The 26,831-nt window shown below is 47.3% G+C and overlaps 1 protein-coding gene across 1 annotated transcript in view; it reads left to right on the top strand.

Moving 5' to 3' along the window:
* The window catches only part of TMEM88 (transmembrane protein 88), a 157,340-nt gene extending 131,172 nt beyond the window's left edge, over positions 1-26,168 (top strand). Inside the window, exon 2 of the mRNA XM_069646283.1 lies at positions 25,392-26,168. Coding sequence (XP_069502384.1) covers positions 25,392-25,658 — 267 coding nt within the window. The 3' untranslated portion in view covers positions 25,659-26,168. The remainder of the gene's footprint in view (positions 1-25,391) is intronic.
* Positions 26,169-26,831: the final 663 nt, after the last annotated feature.

Consider the following 26,831-nt stretch of genomic DNA (forward strand, 5'->3'; position numbering starts at 1 on the left):
TCAGGGTTTGAAATTATTAAACAGGATACTGTGGTTGAAGGTGTGTTAGCGGTTGGGTTGGAAAAGGATGAGCCGGGGTTTCGATATATCTGCTTTTGTTGAATATATATTGGCTACATCTAAATGGGGGTATTATGGAGACAGTGGAGGCCCTGCATATTTTATTTCAGAATTGGCTTTTAACTCACCCTGACGGGGGATCTCTATGTTGTCTGTGGACATGGTTCGGAGCCCTCGAGATGTTACAGAGGTGTACACATTAGTAAGGATGAGCTCCGTAAAATCCAACAGGGCGCCCTTTGGAGAAAGATCATGGAGGATTGGGGCCTCGGTATGTTCAATGAATTCTTGGGAGGTGATTTGTAGAGCCATCCGACATGGCATAGGGGAAACTCCTCCTCGGTATTAGATTATGTTTGTGAGTGAGGAGTTTCATGACCGTGGTGCAGAATTTAGGATTATTGGGCACAATTTAAGCGAACATAATATGTTGGCTGCAGTATTTTAATAGATGTGGGTTGAAGTCTGTGCTAGTGAATGCTGGCCGCTGTTGATTAAAATGGTATGATAAGAAAATAGACCACTTTGATATGATTATGGACCATATGTTTGTGCATTGTCTTTTTTTGTCTAAGATGATGGCTTTTTCTGCGAGGGCAATAAACCAACCAATTCAGAGAGCCATGGAGTCATTATATAAAGGAGCTGCACCAAGTGTTTCAGGTAAACCCCATCAACGTCCCGGGAGGATAGCTCAGCAGCAACATGCTCACCTTGGAAGCAAGACGACACGAAGCAACACAGGTTCGATCCCTGGGTCCGTGCGTAGAAACCTCTTGGTATTTAAGCGTGTTATAAATACGCAACTAAGACAAAAAAAAACACAATTACGCAAGAACAAAAAAGAACAATTCCTGTAACAGTGCCTCGATGCCCGTGGGCTGTGTGAGCACTTAAAAAATGCAAACAAATACATTAAAAATTAAATTAAAAAACCATATGTTTGACTCCTGTGTTCCAGAACATAAGCGAACTAGCCTGAGAAACACCATGAATGTTTACATTAGAAAAGAAAGACGGAAGTTAAAGAATTGGGTGAAAACTTATCAGTGCCAATTGTTTCAACTGGATGGGGAGGCAATGCTTGCTTTAATGGCTGTGAGAGAGGAGGGTCATTTGTGGTCGTTAGTAAAAGTGCTTGATCTTACTTAATCAAGTGGTGGTACAGCCTAACCCCATTTAAGAAGAGGAGTGAGTGACTTATTTCTGTCAGCTGGATAGTAAACAGGATTGTGAGGATGGCCAGTGGGGAAACCTGGTCACATAAATGGAGTTTGGACGTTTCGATTGAAGATATTGAAAGGTTTGATGCACGAGCTAGTTCTTCTTGTGCAAGGGGACCAAATCACTTGTCTAATAAAATGTTCAAGTGGGCTCCTGCTCTATAGTCTAATATATATTCCACACTATGTTCACTCCGCCTTCCCCCATGTGGAAGACAGCATTTGTAATACCCATCTATAAAAAGGGTGACAAAACCATGCACCCCGTCACAGCAGGGTGCATGGTTGCATTATGCTTTTTGGTATGGAGCATTATGAAAGGGGTTCTGATTAGGAGATTTAACTTTCAAAAGCATAAGTACCTGCACCCTTAGATCATTAGGTTGTCGGGCCCTCGCCAGATGGCATTCTGTCACAGCAACAACTCAGTAGTGCTGCACTTCAAGGAAGGTAGCTGTGAGCAGACGCCTGGAGTGGACGTGTATCTCTGGAGTGGACAGTATGCAGCAACTAGTTCTTGATGAAAATGGGGTGTCACAGGGAGTAGAAGGAAACATAGGAAGCCTGCAACAGTGGGTACCGAGTAGACAGTGGGTGGGAATAGTTCCAGAGGAGGGATCAGAGTTAAGATTCCAGAGATGGCAAAGTCCTGGTGGGGTCCCTATGAACATCACAGCATGCTACTAGGTCAAGAAGCCAGTCACATGAATTACATCTGGTAGCAGATAGCAAACCATGGTAAGTATTTGCATTGGCCATCAGGGAGCAAAGCCAGTGGGACACAATGGAGCCAAACTTAAGAGGAGCAAAAGTACAGTGTGACACAGGAAAGAAATTACAGCAGAACACATGGGATAAGTGACCACCAGGGTATTGATAATGCTGTTTTTGTATTGTATCATGTTGCCTCTGGGGTCACATTTCTTATGAATATGCCTGACTGAAAGAAGCATGTACAGGGTGGGGCGAGAATATGAAATTCCTACTACAGACTCATCAGGTACCTGTCTTATTTCCATGCCAATGCTGCCACCTAGTGTTTACTTGAGGTATTCCTATTGACGTTTTTGTTCATGGCTCCATTTCTTTGGTTTTGTCTGATAGTGTTCTTTTAGAACAACGAATTTCACACAATTGCTTTAGCCAACACTTCAAAACCAAGCCATTTATAAGCCTCATTCCACTCTTAATAGGCCCAAGATTGAGTATAAGGGTTAGGCGGACGGGAGAGCTCACACTCTTGTGGAACATGGGGAGCTGCCGTTTCAGGAATGAGGGCTGCAGTGCCTCCTTGTGGTAGGAGCCGGCCACTGTTGGGGTAGGCATCAACGGGAAGTGGACAAGCGGTAGACTGGTTCTGCTGGGGTTGGCATGAAAAGGGATGGAACATGTGTGCAGGCAATGGCATGTTGAGACCATGTTTATCGGTCTCTGTCTGGCTTGAATAGTGTATTTGTTCATGCGAGTAAAGTGTGCGAGCTGGTTTGTGGCCTAGGTACAAGAATCGGGGCATCCGCTTAAGGTTTGAATAGAAGTGAAATGTAAGAAGGATAGGCAGAGTGCGGGCATGAGCAGAGGAGGCGTTGGGGGTTGGCTACTCCTGCCTTCCACAGTGTGGTGTGCTCCCATTTTAAGAAACGAGTCCCTGCTAAGGGCTCGTGCTTAGGTCACATGTCAGTGACCAGGTGACCACACTAACAAAAGAGACGATTGGTTTCCCTCTCGTCAGTCAGTTCCATCGACTCGTGCCTGATGTGTAATTCTTTGCAACGTACTGCAACATACATACCAACATTCTGAAGTAACTGAGAGGAAGGTTTTGACAGAGAAATTGGGAAACAACAATTTCCCCATAGGAATGCATTAGGGAAATAATTATTTTAGGCGGGAGAACGTGAAAATTAGCAGTATTTTTCACTGAAAAATCACGAGTCTACCGCCTAAATCGGGACGGTTGCCATGTATGCTGCTAGCGCTGCGTTCCAGGCAGAGGGCCCTCCACCATGACAATGCCCCTGCGAGGCAACACTGCCCTGCTGTCCACCTGTAATAGCAGAGTCCCTGCCGGGCATCTCTGCATCAGCGTGCCCGTGCCCCTGCGGGACAACTGCGGGCTGCATAGTCTATGATGGCCAGGGTGCCCCCAGGCCATAGGGCGGCGTGGGACCACGGGCTGACAGGGTGCCCCCCCTGTCACTGTGTGTCGGCTGGGTGACCCCCTGCAACCATGAACCTGGACCCTCTGTGCCCTGGGGGTCCAGGCACAACACACCGCAGGCCGTCGCATGTGAGCCTGGCCTGCTCCATGGGAGGTCACATTACTTCCCTTCAGAGCGAGGAAGTGTTGGAATGGATGGAAACTCGGAGAGCTGTGATCCTCCAACAATATGCCAGAGAGTAGGGATGGTAGGCGGATGACTGGCACGAATCAGAGCCCTGACGTCACAGAGAGAGAAGAAGGTTTTTAAATTGCACTCACACTTACGCCTATACGTCCTCGCTAAAGAAGAAGCTGCAGGAACACAAGTATTGTGAGCCCCAGGATGCTGGTTGTTCACGGGATTAATGAGAAAAGACGGGAGACACAGACCACACGGAGACAGTTTACTGTTCACTGCCCCCGACCCTTTATTTTCCGGTGACTGGGGATGTCCTGTGACGCAGGGCGTCCCATGTCACAGCATCCATTTCCATGTACAACATAGTACTAGGAGCCCGACTTTCTAACACGAGCGCAAATGAAACAAGCATTGGCAATGCCAAAAGTCTTGGCTTTTACTACTGTTCTTTGCATTTTGAATTTACAGGCACCAGGGCAGAGGCGTAGCCAGGATTGTCTAACTAGTGGGGCCTGAAGCTATTGTAGTTGGGCCCACCACAGTGACATTAACATCTGTAAAGGCCCACACAGTGCTGCTGAGTGGGCATTTACAGATTTTGGGCGGGCCTTGCCCGCTTTGGACCTACCCTGCCTACGCCTCTGCACCAGGGTGCAAAGAGGAGAGTCCAACGTTTGAAAGGGGGATACAATAAGGGGTGCAGGCATGCAATAGAATGAGAAGGGGAATAAAGCAAAGGAGAATGCCATTGACAGAGGGCGCCATTGATGATGAGCAAGAAGAAATATGAGCGATTGAGGGGGAGAGGGTAAGAAATAAAGCAAGTGTGTGAGAGGAAGGATGGGAGGGTATAGATGGGTGGGTGGGTCATAGAGGAGGTAGGATGGGTAGCGCAATAAAGGGTGTAGGGTGGTTGGTGGGAGTAAAGAGAGAAGTGGTAGTGTTGATTAGAGAAAGACGGGATAGGATGGATGGCGGTGGGTGGGAATAGAGGGGGTGAGCACCTGTGGATGGGGTAGAGCAGGTGAGAGTAGGGTATGTGGAGGTAGGGAGAGTTAGTGTGGGAAGAAATAGTTGGTAGGGTGGGTGGGGGTAGAGAGTTGGTAGACTGGGTGGATGGGGTAGTGAGAGTTGGGTAAGGTTGGTGGGTGGAGGTAGAGAGAGTGGGGGTTGCGTGGGGGTAGAGAGTTGGTATAGGGGTAGAGAGTTGGGGTAGGGTGGGTGGGTTGGGAGTAGAGAGTTGGGGTAGGGTGGGTGGGTTGGGAGTAGAGAGTGGGGGTAGGGTGGGTGGGCGTAGAGGGTGGGGGAAGGGTGGGTGAGGGTAGAGGGTGTAGGTAGGGATAGAGGGTGGGTGTAGGGTGAGGGGATAGAGAGTGGAGGTAGGGTGGGTGGGGGAAGAGGGTGAGTTGGGTAGCGAGAGGGGGACGTGGGGGTACAGAGTGGAGGTATGATGGGTGGGGGTAGAGAGTGCAGATAGGTTCGGTGGGTGGGGGTAGAGAGAGTTGCGGCAGAGTGGGTGGATGTAGAGAGAGTGAGGGTAGGGTGTTTGGGGATAGAGAGTGTGGGGTAGAGGGAGTGGGGTAGGGTGGGGGAACAGAGAGAGGGGGTAGAGAGATCGGGGTCATGGAGGGTGAGGGCAGAGGGAGGGAAGGTAGAGTGGGTGTGTATGGATAGTGAGAGTGGCTAGTGATAGTGGGGGTAGGGTGCATGGGAGTATAAACCGTGGGGGAAAGGGTAGGGTGTGTGGGAGGGGTTAGAGAGAGTGGGGGTACGGCAGGTGGTTTGGGAAGAGAGTGGGGGTAGCAACAGTGGGAGTAAGGGGTGCGGGGTAGAGAGAGTCGGTGTAGGGTGGGTTGGATGGCGGTAGAGAGAGTGGGGTGAGGACAGGTGGTTGGGGAAGAGAGAGTGGGGGTAGGACAGGTGGGGGTAGAGAGAGTTGGGGCAGGGTGGGTGGATGTAGAGAGAGTGAGGGTAGGGTGTTTGGGGATAGAGAGTGTGGGGTAGAGGGAGTGGGGTAGGGTGGGGGTACATAGAGAGGGGGTAGAGAGATTGGGGTCATGGAGGGTGAGGGCAGAGGGAGTGAAGGTAGAGTGGGTGTGTATGGATAGTGAGAGTGGCTAGTGATAGTGGGGGTAGGGTGCATTGGAGTATAAACAGTGGGGGAAAGGGTAGGGTGTGTGGGAGGGGTTAGAGAGAGTGGGGGTACGGCAGGTGGTTTGGGAAGAGAGTGGGGGTAGCAACAGTGGGAGTAAGGGGGTGCGGGGTAGAGAGAGTCGGTGTAGGGTGGGTTGGATGGCGGTAGAGAGAGTGGGGTGAGGGCAGGTGGTTGGGGAAGAGAGAGTGGGGGTAGGATGGGTGGGGGTAGAGAGAGTGGGGGTAGGATGGGTGGGGGCTAGAGAGAGTGGGGGTAAGGGGTTAGGGTGGGGTAGAGAGAGTGGAGGGAGGTTGGGTGGGGTGGGGGTAGAAAGAGTGCAGGTTCGGTGGGTGGGGGTTTTTGGTTCTCCCCGTGCTTCTGTGAGGGTGCACACGTCCTTCGGCGCTCCCACGTTAGAAGAAGGATGCTGCTATGGATTGGATTCCGGACGTCCGGACACTGGGAATTGGGAGAGAGCATGCCACAGTGCTACAGTCTGAGGAGGGCGAGGTTTGAGGGCCTGTCGTGCTCCCCTTCAGCGATGTTGGCATTAGGTTTAGTAAATTCCCTTTTGTCCTCAAGAATGAATGGCAATTCACTTCTTGGTTTACTGGTTTCTTTGTGTAAGCTACTGTGGCAGAGCATCCAGGGGGTATTATATCCCCCACTCCTATTATGTAGTGACCCACAATGCTCATTAGCGCCCGGGTTCCCTTGTGTAGGGGCAAGGACCAATGTAGCCCTGTCCAGTTAATCTCCCAGCAGAAGCTGCCAAAGATCACAAGAATTGTGCACAGCAGCAACATGCTCTGGAATTCAGGAGGGCCGGCATTGAATGCCCCAATGCATACTTTTGTTTTGTTGCTCATAAGGTGCATTACATTTTGGGGGTGGGCGTTTCCTTTTGGGGTGGGTTTGGATTGATTTGCAAGCAAAGCAAGCACTGGCAATGCCAGCGGTGTGCGCTTTTGTGGGCATCTAATAGCAGTGCCTGCGAAATGCCGAATACTTTATACACATGGTCAATCAATGGGTGGGCAGATGACCAAACACCTGCAAGCTTTGTGTCGTCTCCAACATATGGTACTCACCCAAACCGAAGGGATGAAACAAAATGCACCAAAACAGAAGCACCCACACCTTCAAGTAATCAGTTCTGGTCTCTGCTTGGCTGCAAGATAAGCTAGCATCCAAAAGAGCGTTTGCCGCTGCGTCTGAAAGAAAAACATAGGTTTCAGCTCTGTGCTACTAAAAAGAAAAAAAGTATCCTGAAACGTGATTGTCCTAATTCTGGTTAATCAAAAATGGATGACATCCTGATTCCACCTCAATGGGATTCAAACATGTGACCTTTAGATTGCATTCAGTGCTCAGTCAGCAGCATTCGCTAAACCCAGCCTTCTATCCTAACTAGCAAAGCTAAAATGTTTCCCTCCCCTCTAACCTGCCTCTGTCCCTCACTTCATCTGCCTTCATTTTAGCACTTCACCCATCATGGTCACATCAAGTGCGGCTGGCAGTACTGCCTACCTGTACTTAAACATATCCAATGTTGGCTGTCCTTAATCTATGTATATCCATTTATCTGGGTGCAGCCATGGAGCAGCAGTGAAGGTGCAGAGATAGTGTGGGGCATTCCTGTCCTGGTGTTAAGTGGGTTCGACATGAGCCTAAAACGCTGGCAAGCCTCCAGATCGGGCAGCGATGCCTATTGACTGGTACAAAAGCAATCCTGAGTGTTCTACTGCCAAGGAGAAAACAAGATGCATGTAGCGCCCACTTTAAGAGTGTCCCTTCCAGGAAAGCGCTACACCAGAGACCACTGCTGCACAAGCAAGTCAATAAGATTGGGAGGTATGGGGGCATTGAGGGACGTGCAAGTCTCATCGCAGTTTGTTATTGCGGGTAACTGGCATAAAGTCTAGCTTCATCACAGAATGGCCAAGTAACCACCTTTGGTTAACCTGGAAATACTTTCCAGGAGCTGAGCCCGCACACTTACTGGCATTCTGTTCTACTGCCCCGTGGAGTGTATTGGACGAGAGTTCAAGGTGAAGACACAAGAGTTCAACCTCATGTCTTCGTCGTGATCCCAGAGTCACATGAGTGGTGGGGGGGACACACCTTGCTCACCGGCTGGCGTGGTAAAGATGAACATTTAAGCTCTATTATGTTTCAATCCAGGAGGTGTCTAATCAATGATACACGAAATCAAGCGTCACTTGCAAACATGTCCCGGAGACTGCCCTGCCCTAACTGCAATACTCACCAGCCACACCTTTCAGCTCTGTTATGTGGTCTTCGCGCTTCAGAACAGGTGAAAAGCTGCCCTAGCTGACAGACTCGCTTGGCTTGCTGAGAAAAGGGGAGCCACCCAGCAAGGTCAACATTGCCATAAACCAACAGAAATGCTTGCTTACCATTTCTGAAGCAGGTGGAATGTTTAAATGACAGTTCCCAAGCGGTAAAATGGCACTTCTACAAGCAGTTAATTTATTCTGGAAGCATTGACATTGATTTTGCCATTGAAAAACTATTTTTGCAATCAGGCCCATAATGTTTACTAACAGATTGTCATGATTCCTGCCCCTCATTTCCCCAGCCCTCCAAGATGTCAGGCTGGAGCCAGGCCACGATCACCTACATGGCCCTCAAGGGCCTCTCCATCCCTCCAAAGACCCACTTGGAGTCAGACTTGGCGCTTGTGGCACCAGACTCACTCACTCCCATAGGATAACATTGGGGATTGGACTTGTAGTGCATTGATGGGGACAAGATGGATGCCCCCACATATTTCGGTTCCCAGAACTGCATGTACAGTCTAATCTAGTCTTTTGGGTGTGGTTCAGCCCAGAGACACCTGGGATACCCAGAGACTATTTAAGCCACGCCCAGGCTGAGAAACATGCTTTGTGTTTTCTGCACCTGCAGCGTGACGCTCACCGTGTTCGGATCGGTCTCCAGTAGGCCTGCATCTTTCTTCTGCGCTCAGCTCCTGCAAGAACAAGAACACCGTTAGGAACAGCCTTACCTTGCGGCGCTTCTGCCCATCATTCATCGCTTCTTCTGTTCTGCGGTCCTCTTCGGCAGTGTCATTCCCATCCCGGCACGCTGCTTCCTAAGGAAAAGGGAAAAGAACAGAAAAAAGGCATTATTAAGCATTCAGCAAATCTTTGCTTATTTTTAAAGACTGTACGAGCTTCAAACGCTTACCTGAATCCCAGCCGCTCTGGGGGAACTCTGTCTCCGGAACTTCTCATCCATCTGCAAGAGGGAAAAGACACTCCAGGTTAGCGTGGAAACATCTAGATGCGCCGCATACCGCGCTTACTCACCGCATTTCTTCTTCATAACCGGCATCCACGCTGAAAACGTCGCGGCATCTAAAAGACACAGAAAAAGAACTCAGTTCAATACAAATACAAAAGGATCGCATCGCGCTCTCACTCACCTTCAGCGCTACTCATCTCAGCAGCACGTCACCATCCCGGACGCCGGCCAACATCTAAGGAAGAAAAGGAACGAAGTTAGAGAACTGTTCAAAAGACTCATTATACTTACCTGTTGGACTCTTGCCAGTGAAGTAACTAGGCAGCAACGAGCCCGCATCAATCAACGCGCCCCTGCGCTGAAAGCAGGACGGAGAGCACACTTTCCAAGAAAACAAGGCCCAGTCTCCAGTCGAGTTGACTCCAGGGAAGGGTTTGAGGTCGTAAGAGGTCAGAACAGGCTGAGTGACGTCCCCGTGGATACCAGGTGAGCGTTACATAGGTAGCATTTCCACACAGTTTCGTTTGTGTGTGTCTTTATGACATGACTGAAAAGCTGCATAAAGCATAGAAGATTCTTTTAGGCTGACATCATTTTGCATTCATATACTTGTATTCTTCCATTCCAAATAGGGAAAACAAAGTTACTGTCATACTATTTTTGGTTCACATAAGTTTTTATATATTTGTCATTTCAGTTTACATTCTGATTTGTGTACAAAATCCCGCGAACACACAGAGGACAGTGCTCAAAATTAGTGCTTGTACTTCAGCTTTCTAGCTCCCCGCTGCTGGCATGCGCCACGTTGCCGGCAGCGGCGAGGTAGAAAACCAAAGTGCGAGCAAAATTCCATGAACACATAGAGGACATTGCTCACTTGAACACTGTCCTCTGTGTGTTCTCAGGATTTTGCTCACTGACTAAACTGACCAACTCAATATAATCCTATCATGATCGCTGTTAGCAGGCTGTCTGATATGTCCTGCCCACAGTTTGTATAGTAATCCTATCCCGCATTTAGCCTGAATGTATTAGTCAGCCATATTAGCCATTACTGTAATCCATTAACTACCCCACCTGTCTCATTACCCAATATCCTAGTGCCCAGGAGCTCAGCTTACTTGTTACTCATCAACCACTTTCCGCATGTACCCTTTTTGTACAAAGTAGCCTTTCTGATTCTAGCCCCAATTTGTAAAGTTACCATATGTTGCATCAAGCCATTACCCACAGTTTACCTTTTGGGCAGTTATGGATGGGGTAGAATTGTGAATATTAGCTTGTGTCACATCTAGACAGAATTGTGAATATTAGCTTGCGTCCCATCACAGACAATTGTGAATATTACCTTGTGTCACATCCAGACAGAATTGTGAATATTAGCTTGCGTCACATCACAGACAATTGTGAATATTACCTTGCGTCACATCCAGACAGATTTGTGAATATTAGCTGCGTCACATCCAGACAGAACTGTGAAGATTAGCTGGGTCACATCCAGACAGAACTGTGAAGATTAGCTGCGTCACATCCAGACAGAACTGTGAAGATTAGCTGCGTCACATCCAGACAGAACTGTGAAGATTAGCTGCGTCACATCCAGACAGAACTGTGAAGATTAGCTGCGTCACATCCAGACAGAACTGTGAATATTAGCTGCGTCACATCCAGACAGAACTGTGAAGATTAGCCTTGAATCATTTCTAGATGGAATTGTGGATTTCAGCAAGCGTCCCAACTAGATAGTGATGCCACTAACCAGCCCTACAAATAAAGCCACTCACCTGTCTGCATACACCGCACTTCACTACACTGCAACAACAAAACAAACTACATATAGGCTTGCACAACAGCACATGAAGACTACCAACTGGAAAAACACACCTAAACTCAGCAAACAGTATAAACCAAACTGAACCTGCCAACAGCACATCACAGCTGTCTTGCTCTTTCTCCCGCTCAGTCCTATTAACGTACCCTACCCTCTTGCTTTTCAGATCCGCCAGAGCGCCAAGGACCACTCCAGTGGTGCCAGTGCACGGTATAAATATCCTATAACATAACATTTTATTTGGAAGATCCATGGTATATTTCCTATTCAAAGATGGCCACTAGTTTTGGCTTGTTTCCAGAGAGCTTCCTTAGGGACAGTCATCCAAAATGGCTGACTCTATGGAAGAGCTCAAAGAGTTCCAAGATGGGCAGGAATGAGTGGGATTAGCCATAGCATGGCCAAAGTTAGGGAATGGGAGGGATTTAATAACCTAACAACTGTGTATCCCTCCTCAAATGTCATCTCCTTTGGAAAAGCATTACAGACCCTCATTCAAAGCCCAAATATGAAGCTCTTATGTTAAAGCTCTTATTTTAATGACAATAGTTCCGGCTTAAAGGTAGCGCCTTCGCGCCACCCAATAACTCAAACTAAAAATGATGGCACTGAAGCTCGAGCACATCTCAGTGATCAATAACTTTATTTGAGACCCTTGATCATTCTGTAGATCATCTGCCCCATTACACGTGGGATCCCAGCTCATGCATTACCCCCCACCCCCACATCCCGGTCCTAAAGAAGAAGCCTGGGTGTAGTGCTAGGCCCTGTCCTCTTCGTACATGGGACTGCATATGCGCGTTCTCGTCAATGAGCCTCGCCAGCGAGGTGCACCTTGCGTCTCTTGGGACAGGGAACAAGGCGTCCATGTCTGGGCACACTGACTCAATCATTTAGGGAGACTTCACAGCAAAGAAAACATATCATGGAACTGTCTGAGACTACCTCGCGACACACGTAGGGATATTTGGAAGCAGATGTTGAGAGGGCTGTAAGCCTCCATTGAGGCCAGTCCAGCGGCCGGCAAGAAGGCAGGGTACTGGGGCATCAACCATCCACTGGAGCCCCGGCACCTTGTTGACTATCTCCACTCCCCACTGCTCCACAGAACCTACACAACTAAAAGCTACCGGGAGTCGGTCGCCCTGTGCAAGCGTCACTATAGCCAACTGGGGTGCTGCGGGTAGGGGAAATGGTGCAGTTTGCCAACGTAAGGGGAAGCCTCATGAATGGCAAAGTGCACTTTTCTTGGAGGAAAGGGCTGAGCAGACCTCAATTTCCGGTGAACATTTTTGATTCAATCTTTTGCATGATTGCATGCACACATCACTAGTAACGGACACGCATGGCTAAATGTTAATGGTTTGCATTGGCAAGGTTTTTAAAGCCACTGCGTGCATTATTTGTCAGAAATATTCCGTAATCAGGATCCCGGATATTTTTCCAGGCTGGTAGAAGCATGGGCAGTAAAATAAATGGCGCACATCCCCTGGTTAAGGTTTTTTGTTTTAAAAAGTAGTATTTCTTTGTCTTTCATCAAGTGGCACACATGCCCAACTATCCACTTGCTTTAGTACAGCAGAATGTAAGCGCAGGCGATGAGCCAATAACACTTGCAATCAACGTCACTGGGCTGGCCAAATCTGCTTCCAGCTAAACAATTTGCCACTTTGTTTCTTGGAAGAATGCACTGGCCGAGAACTTTGTATTTGATCAAATATTGAAGAATGCTACTGGTATCGTGAGCCAGTGCATTTCTGAACACTGGCTCCAGTGCAGCGGAGTATATGACCTCCTGATGTGTCATAATGTTACTGGACTCCTGTGCTTAACAATGCACCATTTTCCATAACATGACTCCAAATCCCCCTGTGGACAAAGAACCCTATGAAATATGCCATTTAAATCCTACAAGTGTTTGGCCAATGTTACTGGCCTCGTGCTTAAAAAATTGAACCCTTGCCACTAAATCCTGAATAGATTCAACCTATATTCCTTTCGGATAATTCCACCACTCATGAAAGTGTTGTTACGTGTCTTGTGTGCTATACAACGCATCACATTCTACTAATTCTGCCAAAGATTCAATAAAAGAGAGCCTTGAAAACATTCTGTAAAGGGATCTTTAAATCATACCAATAGGTGACCAATCTTCTCCCCCATGTGCTTAACAATACCCCATTTGCAACTCCATTTGTCAACATTTCTTGGTGACTGATTGGGGGCAGTGGGCGGAGAAACGCCAAACCCCCTGTAAATTGGTATTTAGACCCTACTAAGTCTTGACAACATCTTCTGAACTCATGTGCTCACAAATGCGCAATTTGAAGGTCAATTTCCCAAACGTTCTTCGGTAGAGATCTCCCAAACCCTGCCAATAACTTAATTTTCAAATATTACACAATTGCAAATTGATGATCGTAATTACTTTCTGCAAAGTAACTCGTCCTATTTGATTTGATTTATAGTATGTGTACAGGAGACAGCCTCGTAGATCCAGTCAGAATGAACTGCATCTAGGTGTAGAGGAAACATGTGAGGCTAAACAAGATAAAATGGAGAAGGTCCTATTTATTGAAAACGGAAACTTTTTTCCTAACACACATAAGGTATTTGTGGAGCAAATTTCCAAGGGCAGCTGATTCCAGTGTTTTCTAGGCTCTGCCACGTAAAACTGTATGTCGCCTCTCGTAGTGGAGTACATGAAACAGTGAGTACGTATTTATTGTCCGACCACAGACTTCTGTCTGGTTTATACAGAGAGATCTTGGTGCAAAGGTAAATTGGGGCCATCTTGCAAGTGCACTTGTATATAAGACATAAGATCTTGAAGATAACACGCTGACAGAATGGGAGCCAGTGGAGGTCAAGGCAAATAAAACAACCTTTGAGAAGATTAAAAATAAGTTGAACAGCAGCATTTTGAACAAGAAACAGAAATGCGGATATAGAAAGCATTAGCATAGTCCAATTGTGAGTTTATGAGCGTGCCCACAACCAACACCGGATCCTCTTCAGGAATACAATGGAGGTTTTGCCTAAGTAGACAAAGACGGAAGAATGGGGATCTTTGGTGCAAGAGCGCAGATCAGGATCTGAGATCACCCCCAAATTCCTCACCCTGCTGGTGAAAGATGAGAGTAATCAAAAAAGGGTGAGGGGTAGGGGAGCACTGACGATCGTTAAGGAGGGGTTTGACACCAAGCAGCGCAACTTCCGTCTTAGCCGTGTTGAGCTGGAGACCACTGCAAATCATCCATTGCCACCCCCGAACAGCCTTCCACTAAGTGGGAAAAGACCTCGTGGGAACCAGAGAGTAACATATATTTATGTATTGTTGGAATAAGAGTAATAGTTCAGCTGGAAATTTCGAACGATACCCTTAAAGGTTGAATATACATGTTAAGGAGCAGCAAGGACAAAGGAGAACCCTGAGGGACTCTACAGCCTTCCTATTTCCAGCCTTCCAACCAATTTTATCAACATTAGAAACTGTAGAATTCTGGGTCAGCCCTCAGGCTACTGAACTATTATACCTTTACCTTTTACCTGAGACCATGCATCCTCCCCTCCATCTAGCCTACTCACCATCAACACAGCACAGTGAAGAAAAACCAAGATGCCACACACCAGATTTGCAGTCGCCACCCATTTCAGTATCTCCTGCTCGACCGCTTATTATGACATGGCCTTTCTTAGTGGGCAATGACAGGGTGCGCATACGTGTGTGCATGTGGCACCCTGGGCTATTGGGTGTGTAAGAGATGGGACTAGTTCCTCCTGAGCCTGTCCCTCTCTGGTCTCTTCCTCACTGATGTTGCGTGCTGTGGCAGGTCACACAAATGGTTAAACACGAAGTCCCTCCGTTAGGGTCACACACATGAATAAGCACAATGTGTTACAAAGTGACTCGAATACCTTCTTATGGTTGACTTGCCAGGTTTATTAACATCTTCACAGGTATCTTTACAGGCAGTCATTTAAGTTACATAAAGGACATTAAAGGACATTAACACTGGCCGCCCATCACCCAGGCAGGGGGTTCACCAACTGACCAGGGCTGGAACCTTCAGTCACACATTCCAACACTCATACATCAACACTCCACATGACATCACAACATTCCTGCTCACCCAGGCAAGACATATACAACACATCTCCCCCCCTTTACATTAACACACTGCACATACTAGGCACTACACACAACACATCTCCCCTGCTTGCAACTAATCACAACATGCAAAACACCACGGGACACACCTCCACTCATACCAACATACCCCATTCACACAGACTCCTATGACCAGGGCAGGCACATCGCATGTGCACAACGCTCTGACACTCAGCTTACTCCCAGTGTACTGACCAGGCACACCGGGACCAACAACAAAATACTGGCACACTCTGGACCCTGAAAGGTGTGGCGAGTCTTAAATGGGCACGCAGTGCAGCCAGAAACAACCGCCTGCGCGCAATGAAAGAAAAACATTAGTGGTACGCAACCACAAGATAGAGGCACATGTGTGACCTTTCATGCCCATCACCAACAGACATGCTCCTACAAACACCGGGGGCGCTACCACCCGCACACATACCTCTTTACCCATGTATGACTGTAATAACGGTCACACCCCAACCAACTGGGGGCGCTACCACCCAACACAATAGCTATAACTCAAGCAGGACTGTACTCAAAGTCGCACCTTGTCTGGATGAAGTTACTATCACTCAGAATAGCTATTGACCCTGCATGACTATATCACAGTCACGCCCTCACTGTAATGGTGGCGCTACAACCATGCACCAATATACGTGGCCTTACCATGCATCTGAATTATTTCAGACACTTCCACACAGAAGTGGTGGCGCTACCACCACAATCCAACATATACCGTTAACCCATGTACGCCCCTACCACAGACGCACCCATACCAAACTTAAAACTATGCTGAGATCACAACCTATCTCAGCATATGGTAGGTTTAACATGTCAGCTAGGCACACTCACCATCAGCCAAACTATGCTCCTAACATGTATGTCAGCACCATCCATAACCAGGATTAAAGGCACTCATAACCGCTCCCATCCATACCCAACCGGACCAAGCATCACACATCATAATATGCAGATTACATAACATTGTTCTTTGCATTTGCATTAATGTGTTCCTTAAAAAGCATACATTATCATGAAGGCTAAAGCATATAGTCTTCAAAAACATTAGATGCACCCAATCCATCCCAAATCCTGACCTAAAAGTCCATGTCACTATGCGACCTAAACTGCAAATCCTCAAATTAGTTAAAACTTGTCATAAGAGGCAACATCTATTAACCTCGCAACACTAAACATGCCATAGCAAACATTGCAAGTTCCAAAAGTCCATGTTGCTAAAATACGACCCAATTAACTGCAAATCCTCAAGGTGTTAGAGCTATCACACTCGCGCACTCACACCATCTGTCCAATCATGACAATAACAAAGTTTGCGAATAAAATCCATGTGCCCAAAAATATGGCACTCCAATCCTGAAAATCCTCAAATGGGATATTATAAAGGCAATACATTACAACTATTACACTTCCATACCCATAGCTCCCAAACACAGCCTCTCCACATAACCAAACACACCACCCACAGCAGAAGAATACATAATGGCATCCGGTGACATTTCGAAGTATTCAGTGCACACGTTAAATACCAAGCATAACATATTGCTGTAATGCCTAATAAAGTAAAAGATACATCAAGCCACTATGCAAGGGAAGAGTCACCATCCTGTTCAGTTCCCGAACACCTGCTGTGCTCTGGCGCTGCTACCGTAACATCCGACGGTTAGAAAAACCATTTTCCTTAATCCAGTGTCCAAAATGCATCACCTTTTTATGGATATGTTGAAACTGACACACAACCACTGCTGTCCAATTACTCATCCGTGTCGCCATTGCATCGCCGCTGCTGGCTTGTGGATGTTTCTCCAGACGATGAAAGTCTCGGCTCCTTTAAGCGAGACTCGGCTCCTTTGCACGCATTCCCCTCTAACGAGCGTGAAGGCACTCGGGGACCATATCTTCAGAAATATACCTCCAACACTTCCTGGTCACGTTCACCCGCGTTTTAAGGTTCTTTTCTCGAACGCTTCCAAGTCAACAATACATCAACAGCTTCACAGAGGAAAGGCACCGTAGCAGAGTTCTGACACGGACAGCTTTCGAAATGATCACCAACACCTCCTGCAGGACACCTACGTCACCATTTTTGCAACGCCTGCCACACCTCTAAGAGCTCTGCTAGTCCAACCGCCATCCATGCATGAGCGCTCAGCTCGCCCTCATCTTCATGTGTTTCCAGATTGATCCAGCTAACCAATATATACGGTTGCTCCCTCTCCCGCTTATGGAACACAAGTCCCCCTTATTCCTGCTTATGGGACGACTTCCCTTTCAGCAAGGTATGGGACAGCTTCCTTCTTCAGCCCCAGGAGTCAGCTCTCCTTGATTGATGAGCAGCCTATTCCTCCATATGTGGGGCACATCCCAGTCCTGCTTCTCAAGCCCCAAGACACAGCTCTCCCAGGCTCTCATGGACAGCCAGTCCCTCCTTATACGGTTCCAGCCTTATATGGGCTCTCTTCCTCCCCCCTGACCTGTGCCCTGGGTGATGGACCTTACTTATCTTGTTTTGGGGGCAGTGTCGTCCTCTTCCTTCTTCCTACACCCCCCGCAGCAGGTTGTCCAGCATCAGCACACAGGTTCCTTGTCAGAAAGACTGACTCGTCGCCATTGTTACGAAGTGACTCGCATACCTTCTTATGATTGACTTGCCAGGTTTATTAACATCTTCACAGGTATCTTTACAGGCAGTCATTTAAGTTACATAAAGGACATTAAAGGACATTAACACTGGCAGCCCATCACCTAGGCAGGGGGTTCACCAACTGACCAGGGCTAGAACCTTCAGTCACACATTCCAACACTCATACATCAACACTCCACATGACATCACAACATTCCTGCTCACCCAGGCAAGACATATACAACACAATGTCCTCTAGTGCCAATCTTTCAGTGATTGCATTCAAGTCAGTCTTTATTGCCCCCCGCCCCATTTTTCCCATTTTGTCTTGCCACACTTGAAATGTCCAGCATATTGAATCGCCTGCCCACTCGCGGGCATCTTGGTCCCTTTTCTCTGCTCTAGTGTGATGGATGTGGATGTGGTTTCAAACGGCACTCTTGTGTTCCCTCATCCATGGCAGGTTCTTACTAGCACTGTATCACCCATCCATAGGACCATTTCCTGGACTTGTCTTTTTGCAGTTCTTAATTGCATTTGTCAAGCGACTGAGACTGGTGAATGAGAATAATAGTCTATGCCACATGGCCAGTGAGCAGCACCACGCGCCAGCATCCACTGGACATATGTGGCATTGATCTCCAATTCCAAAGGAAATTGATGATCTCCATGTCAATGGGCCTCATTCCGAGTACGGCGCTAACCAATGGCGCTATTAACGCCTTGGTTGACGCCGTACCCGGACCGGCAGCGCCTTGGTGGATGGCGGAATCACCGCCCCATTCCAAGGTTGGCGGGGCGGTAATTCCCCATTCACCAAGGCTCTTCCCCATTCCCAAATGAGCCCCCATAGGGCTCAATGGGAATGGGGAAGATGCAAATAACGGTGACCGTTCATTACGGTCACCGTTATTGGCTTGGAGGCCCCTTTGCGCCCTCGACTTTAACACCTGCTCAAAGCAGGCGTTAAGGGCGAGGGCGCAGAGGGAACTCGGAGTATGGCGGTAAGGGAATACCGCCACCGGTCTTGTTACCGGTGGCCGCTATCCCTTACCGCCATAGTCGGAATGAGGCCCAATGTCTTTCTCTCATTGTGTTGTTATCCAAATGTGCTCTCGAGATGAGCCCTGCCCACTCACGCTGCCACCCCAAGAAACCTTAAATAAAAATCTTACATGGTTGCAATAATGACCCTTACACCACTGATGTTTTGGATCTCTTTCTAAAGGAATTCTGTCTTGCTTCAAGCAAGCACACATTCCCTTAGAAAGAGAAAATAAAATACGTGAAAAAATGCAACAATGTGGAGCGTCATGATGCAGACACCTGTGGACAGGCAAGATTCTTTTTCTAGACAGCATGTAGGAATATTCATCTGTGGGGGCAGAGGGGTAAGAAGGCAGGGTGCTGGGTAGAGATATACAGCTGTAGGGAGTCCCTCAGCACTCCACTCCACACCACCTTCACACCCCTCCACACCTTTCAACATCTCCATACTATTCCATACAATCAGTCCACTCCACCTGGTCCTCGAGCTCAGTCCACACCACCACAGCACCACTCCACAAATCCATACCACCACTCCACACCACCATGCCACTTCACAACCACTCTACACCACTACTCTACACTTTGCACTACTGCTACTCAACATCACCACAATACATCACCACCACTCTACATCACTCCACACACCCCCAAGCCCCTACACCTCAACACACCCACACCTACCCCACCACACACCTAGACCCCCACAACACCACCACACCCCTACACCTACACAGCCCACTCCATACCACCAGCATTGCACTCCACACCAACACACTACTCCACATCACCACCACACAACTCCACACCACCACATCTCAACCCACCTCCATGCCATCGACACCATTCTACAACACAACCACACCCTCACATCCTGGCATGCCCACCCACGCATCATCACCCCACCACTCCACACCAACCATCCACACCACCCCTACACAGCCACTCTAATCTGCCACTCTGTGCCACTCTACATCAACACACCCCCACTTCACAACACTGCCCCACGCCACTACTCCACTCCACCCCTCTACACTACCAGCACACCTCCACGCTCTTACTCTACACCACCAGCACTCCACAACCTTAAAGCTCACTCCACACCTTACAGCTCACTCCACACCTTACACCACACTCCACACACCCCACTCCACCCAACCTACTCAACCACCACTCTACACCAGGCCACATCACCACTCTATTCCATATCACAACACCATCACTTAATGCCACCCCAACACCACTTCCACACTCCCAACTACCACCGCGACATTGCCCCTTCACACCACCACTCCTAAATGTACAATGCAATACATGCCAAATCTATTGGCTTCGCCAATGCTTGTTCTCAGTCAGCCATGTTTCTGAAATTGGACAGTCTGCGTGGCTTGCTCTTTGCCTTACTGGCTAGCAGGGGAACCAATGCTTTTACTTAAAGAGTTTGTGTATTGCAAAAGGTTCTACCGAACAATCAGGGCTACATACATGGTTCCGTGGGGATTCTGTTCAGCTAGTTTTGATTGTCAGGAGCTTTGTTGGTCATTGTTTGTAGAAAAGGTGTGTGCTTGGATTGTAGCAGCACAATATATACCACGTTCACCGATACAGGTTGTCTCCTTGTCCCTGCTTACAGTTTGCTTGTTACCTGGGGGGTTGCAAGTGGCTGTCTTTGTTCTTGTAGATTGATAGTAAAGAGAATCTATTAGAGAGTGAGGTCCTTGGCACTGGGCTCTGAATGAAGAGGAAGTGACCTAAACATTGCAGGTTATAGGGTTAATCTTAGCACGGAATGCATGCCCTATATGGCGTCTTCACACAGTGCCTGCTTTTAGAAAACGCATGAAATGGCAAGGTTTCACCGGACAGGCTGCCACAGGCCAAACACTGAAGAAACGACCTATCTCATGTCAATGCACAGCATAAAACATGCACCATAAACAAACAGAACGCTTCAGGTGCTACGTTTTCCCATTCTAGGAAATACGGAAAGTGTGGGAAAGCGCGTTGCTTTGTTACTCCTTGTTAGCCTTTTGCTTACATATGATTTTGGGGGCAGTATTTTATTTGTACACTCACACAGCAGCATGGGTAATCCACATATTTCAGACTCTAGTTACTTATCTAACACCTCCAAGAGGGAGGTTAGGGCAAAAAGCAAGATAGCCTGCACAACCCCACGACAAGGAGACACAGTAAGGGTGAGAGTGGCCTAATTCACGCGCCACACGTGAGAGGCAATTTGGAAGTTAACAATCTTGTCTATCACCAGCCTGGCTTGAGCCTCTTTGCATTCTCCACTCACTATAGGGGGGAGGCGGGAACAGAGAGGACCCTCGGAGGTATGTTGAAGAAGCAGTTAGCTAAAGTCACAAGCAGCCTAAGATATAAGTGAGCAATGAGTTGGAATCAATCAATGCTTCGATTATTGGCCAAAGGCTACTTTCCTATTGAGTGGACAAGCATCCAGTCACCTGGGTCTCAAAGAGACAACAAAGCAGCATTCTCATGTACTATGCTGGTGACCAGGCATACATTAATTTGGAATCTCCAATGAGTTTGCCTACATACCTGTTTGTACGCTCTATGTGTTTTAATCCAATTTCTGTAGCATGGCCGAGCCTACCTCAGCTACAAATACCTTGTCTACGACACACATTTTGTCGAGCATAATGATGGGCACAACCACATCCCTGAGAGGAATGGGCCTCTTTATTACTGTAGGCCAGGGGTCTGTAACCTGTAGCTCTCATGATGTTATGGACTACACATCCAATGATCCCTCATCATTGAGCAGGCTAGCTATGGCCGATGGGAGTGGTAGCTCAAAACATCTGGGCGGCAAAGGTTGCAGATCCCTGCCGTAGGTGAGTATTTAGGGGTTGGTGCCCCATGTCGATTATTGCTTCGTCCATTGATGTAGATTATCCACTTTGGCAGTCTGGGTCTTCCACCTCTCACTTCGCTCGCTCTGTTGCTATACTTTGCTGGCTTTGTTGCTGTTCATTGCTGGCTCTGTCGCGATTCATTGCTGGCATTGTCACTGTTCATTGCTTGCTCTGTCGCTATTCATTGCTGGCTTTGTCACTGTTCATTGCTGGCTCTGTCGCTATTCATTGCTGGCTCTGTCGCAGTTCATTGCTGGCTTTGTCGCTGTTCATTGCTGGCTCTGTTGCTATTCTTTGCTGGCTCTGTCGCTATTCTTTGCTGGCTTTGTCGCTGTTCATTGCTGGCTCTGTCGCTATTATTTGCTGGCTCTGTTGCTGTTCATTTGACTGTCCTGTTCTTCAGTGGCCACATTTTGTTGCTCTGTCGCTATTCATTGCTGGCTTTGTCGCTGTTCATTGCTGGCTCTGTCGCTATTCTTTGCTGGCTCTGTTGCTGTTCATTTGACTGTCCTGTTCTTCAGTGGCCACATTTTGTTGCTCTGTCGCTATTCATTGCTGGCTTTGTCGCTGTTCATTGCTGGCTCTGTCGCTATTCTTTGCTGGCTCTGTTGCTGTTCATTTGACTGTCCTGTTCTTCAGTGGCCGCATTTTGCGCATTGCTGATCTCTTCCCCATAGATCTGCTGTGATTGGACTTTACTCGGCCACCATTTGCAAAATGGCTCAGCTTATTGCAGCTGCCGCATGTGTAGCCATGAGCTGAACATTCCTTTAGGTCACATGCACTGCCTCCACAGTGAAAGCACATGGACTTGTCGCCTGTCTGGTTGTCCTCATGCCTGCACCCCTCTTTGAGTTCATTTTTTGAAAACTGTTGGGGCACTTGGCTTGGTGTGACATGTACTCTTTCCACTGATAGCCTGTCCATGGTTCTTTACATCACAGAAGCTCTAGTATCCACTAAGTCTTGATTGCAGGCCATTTCGATTATTCTTGCTTGTAATATTCTGGGGTCCTTGAGAGGTACAGTGCTGGCTGACCTGTACCTCACCCCTTGCTTCTGCTGGTTCACATGGTCCTGTGGCCCATCACAGTCTGGAAGGACATCCGTCCACTGCTCCACCTTGATATTGTCTTGCTTGCCTGAAATGAAATCTTTCACATCACGGATTGTGCTGAGGGTGAAAATGACCCGTGAGGGCAGTTTCTGCAGCCTTGTAGCCATCTCTGTCCACTGGGGAGGTGGAAGTCCTGCATTTCAAGTACTGCCCCTGACAGCAGTTGCAGGGGCCGTGGCGTCAGCCATTATATTTTACACTTCGTATGTATTCATCTCAGTGATCTTGATTGTGCAATGTTGGTAGTGGTCACCACCACAACCAAATTCCTGCGAATATTCAATACTCCAAAAGCAACACAGTGGTAATATATACGAGCCGGCAGGCGAAGGACATTGAACTGCCATTAGAATAACACAGTCTCTGGATCCTAAAAGTCATCCTTCATAAGCCAAAGGCTTGTCTTAGGGGATGAGCCCCCTCCTGATTTATCTACAGCGTTCTTGATGCTTGAGTTCACCTGGTAGGTTGTTCCAGAGAATTGGACCTTAAACTGCAAACAATGCCTTTCTCTTTTTCAACAGGACTTCATGGTGGATGAGGTTTGCAGTCTCTTTGGTTGGTAGCAAGTTAGTAAAATATTCTGGGTTTTCTTCCAGGAGCATCTGTGTGGGATGCAGAGAGCCTTGAAATGTGTCCTTGGGCCAATCAGAAGTCACCAATGGGATTTAGTTTGATTAGACGCAAAATCATACTGACTTCTTGATTCAGAGAGAGTTTCCGCTGTTTGCACAGGGATTTTGGCAGGCCTGGGTAAACTTACGACTAATATTTGGATCAGCCGTACTTTGACCTGGTGGTTGAGAAAAGAGGAAGGGGGCGTTAAAGAAGTGTAGTTAAAATATGCATCGCGAGCAAATGAGTGAGTTAAGGTTGAGAATGGGTAATGATGCCTAGGTTTATGGATTCGCTTGATCGGGTCAGGGGGTCCGTAAGGCTGAGGGGCACTCGAAAGGTAGGCTTGTAGAAGCAGCATGGCCAATAGTGATTATCTTTATTGTAGAGTCAGAGCAAGGCTTATTGGCTTTCAATTAGCCTCACATCATTAGTCGACAATCTGAAATGGTATGCGTTGAATCGTGGTCATTGCTGACTCAGCTAAGTATCGTCCACATAGATTTGAAATAAGTCAGTAAACTCGGAAGACGAAGATGGACGCTGAAGTCCGACTATACACGTTGAATAACCAAAGCAAGAGAGCAAATGCTTGTGGAACTGCACAGTTGACACCTGCAAGTGGAGGGGAGGGGAATTATGGATTCGAATTTGTTTAAATCCGTCAGAGACGAAACACTTCATCCAACAAAGCTCTGGGCCCCCTATGTCTATCAGATGTTTTAGCCTGTCAATTAAAACAGCTTGGTTTCTAGTGTCAATAGTCATGAATAGGTCTAGCAAGATTAGTGCTGCCTTTCTGTTGTTAACCATATAACTCACTAGGGTGTCCATAATGTCCAGAACAGTGGTTTCATTACTCCTTAAAGGGTGTCGGTCCTGGAAGCGGTCATTAGATTCACTAAATCTAACGCTGGATGAACTACAGATGAAGACTTTCTTCAGCAGCAGAGGAATTATTGTTTGCTTAAGGGGCCCGAAGAAAATACCACTTTGTAAGGAGGTATTGCAAAGATTGGTAATAAGGGAATCGAGCATGCTGATTTGATTATTGATGGCTAAAGCCGAGCAAGGGTTTGGCAGCCCCAACAGAGGCGTTTATTAGTAACACCTTCTTGAAATGTTCTACTTCCAATAGATGGGGAAATTGCAAGCTAGTGCACGCCTGACAGTGAGTTAGTGAGTAATGTGTGCTAGAGTCGAAGGAAGACTGGATATGATATGATATGATATGATATATTATAAGTTATTTATTCATGGATTCGATTTTGTTTCGGAAGGACGTGGATCGATCATTACCACTTCAGCCAAAGCTACTGGGTCATATTTAATTTGCTCAGGGTTGGTCAGCTATAATTGGGAGTACCCTGGCGGAAACAGCGTATTGCCTCCTCGTTGTCTGTTTTTTTGTGTGTTCTTCGGTGGTAAAAAAAAAAATGCGGGGCTAGCAACAGTTCTGCAAGTGGGTAGCACAATAATGAAGATGACACACACCATATTTGGAGTCGCTGCTTAATCTACCAGTCGAGTGAGCTTCTTTCTTCTTCTTGTTGACAGATTGTATCCATCGGCTATGATTATTGGATACCAGGCTTGAGCCTCATTACTCCATCCTCTCGGGTTGAGTGTGTAGTCGTGGGTTGGCTTTCTTCGTGGTCTGTGTGGACTTGTCACAGTAAGGCTGGTTTCACAGGGACTTCCCCGAGATGGGTTGTGGGGAGTCGAGTGAGAGGATGAGATGCAACCTTTACATGACTGGATGTATGAATGTACGTATGCAAATTGGCGCTCTGGCCAGAGCCATATAGACCAAATATTGTGTTAACCTATTTCGGAAGTAAATATTGCCGCCATTAATGTTGTAATAAGTTATGTCATCCCTAACTCAAGAGTTCTGATTTAAGGCCGATGTACATGCCAGAGGGTCCCTCAATATTTGCAAATGAGCGAATTATGAAGTTGTATGTTTGTACATTTTTATTTTTCCTATGGTCTGTATTTATTTACTTGTATATTCATTCATGAACTGCCATTTCACCCCAGTTTCACTCAACCCTCTCTTTTTCTCCACAGTTCCTGAAGTCCAAAGGACCCTACTGCACAGACTTCCTGAATGATGCCAGCTCCACGGCGCTCCTAGTGGTGGGCTTCACACTGGTGATCCCACTGCTGGTGCTGGCGCTGGCTGCCTACTGCCGCCTGGCACGCCACCTCCAGCTGGGCTTCTGCTTCCTACCTTACAGCAAAGCCGTGTATAAGAACCTTCCCGCCTCGCAGTACTACAGCCTGGACTGCTGCTGTGGCTACGGAAGCCCCACTGCCGACAAGGTCTGGGTGTGAGCCGGCCGGAGGAGGAAATGTTGCCACACCTTCCAGGCCTGCTCTGGACTCAACACACAAACACAGACCTTGACCGCATATCATAATAGACAATCCTATTCAGCCTATACATTTCCAGCGCCTTCAATATGGCCAATCTTTCTGGCGTCTCAGGGTGTACAGCCTTCTTCGGGGATGAAGGGAGACCGAGTTGGTGGATGTACAGAAAGGGGTGGAGCACAGGGACCAATGAGGGACAACATTGTGAATCCCTTTCGTCTCCAACATTACAAAACTCATTCTGGGGTAGTGGCAGATTGTGGCACATTAGTACGGGTAAGGGGAGGGAGGACAGGGGAGGCAGCCTGTTATTCGACCATCTTGTAATGAACTCCTAGACTTGAGGTCAGCAATGTTTTAATGGATTGTAATAACAAGGAGTATTTTGGGGTCAGGGAATAGAGGATTATGCAGTTACTGTGCATTTACTGGATGTCATATAAATAAGACACAATAAAATAGATGAAGGTAGTTTGTGTGGGCTTTTTTTTTAACACCCCGCTTTCCCACTTTTATAGGAGATGTGAGCCACAATGTTTGTACATTCAAATGTCCCACTTCCTGGAGTTTGGCCTTTAAGATTATGAGTCACCTATTCCCATTTTACACAAATATTCTGCAATTCTAACTATGATCTTTCATGTCCCTAACCATTGACTACTGCTGCTAACTAGAACAAAAAACAGAAACTGCATCTATACCTTTAAACATGTTCATGCCTGAAACCATGCATGTGCACCCTCCAGCCCTAGCCCTACCCTGGAACCCTTTTAAGGGAAATCTCAGGATGTGGCTCTGCGTTTCAGGGGCTAGGGTCCAATCTCATACTTCGCGACACATTTCACTTAATACAACAACAAAACTCCAAGGTTTGACAATCTTAGTAGACTTTAAACCCCCAATGGACTTTTCTCCAGTAGGAACTGATAGTTATTTACTTCTAAACGTTTAAGCATGGAAGGCTTTTGAATTCTAATGAAATAGCTTGACTTGCATGTTACCATTTTCTGACAGGAGACGAAATAGCAACCTTCGATTGGCCAAGAATCGCCCCATTTATTTCTATGAATTCACTTGCTTTTCTGCTAGTGTTAGAGCGAGGATAAATCAAAAGCCACTAGGAACAACGCTGCC

Source organism: Ambystoma mexicanum, chromosome 1p (assembly GCF_040938575.1).
Source record: "Ambystoma mexicanum isolate Mex_15411 chromosome 1p, UKY_AmexF1_1, whole genome shotgun sequence".
Classification (NCBI taxonomy): domain Eukaryota; kingdom Metazoa; phylum Chordata; class Amphibia; order Caudata; family Ambystomatidae; genus Ambystoma; species Ambystoma mexicanum.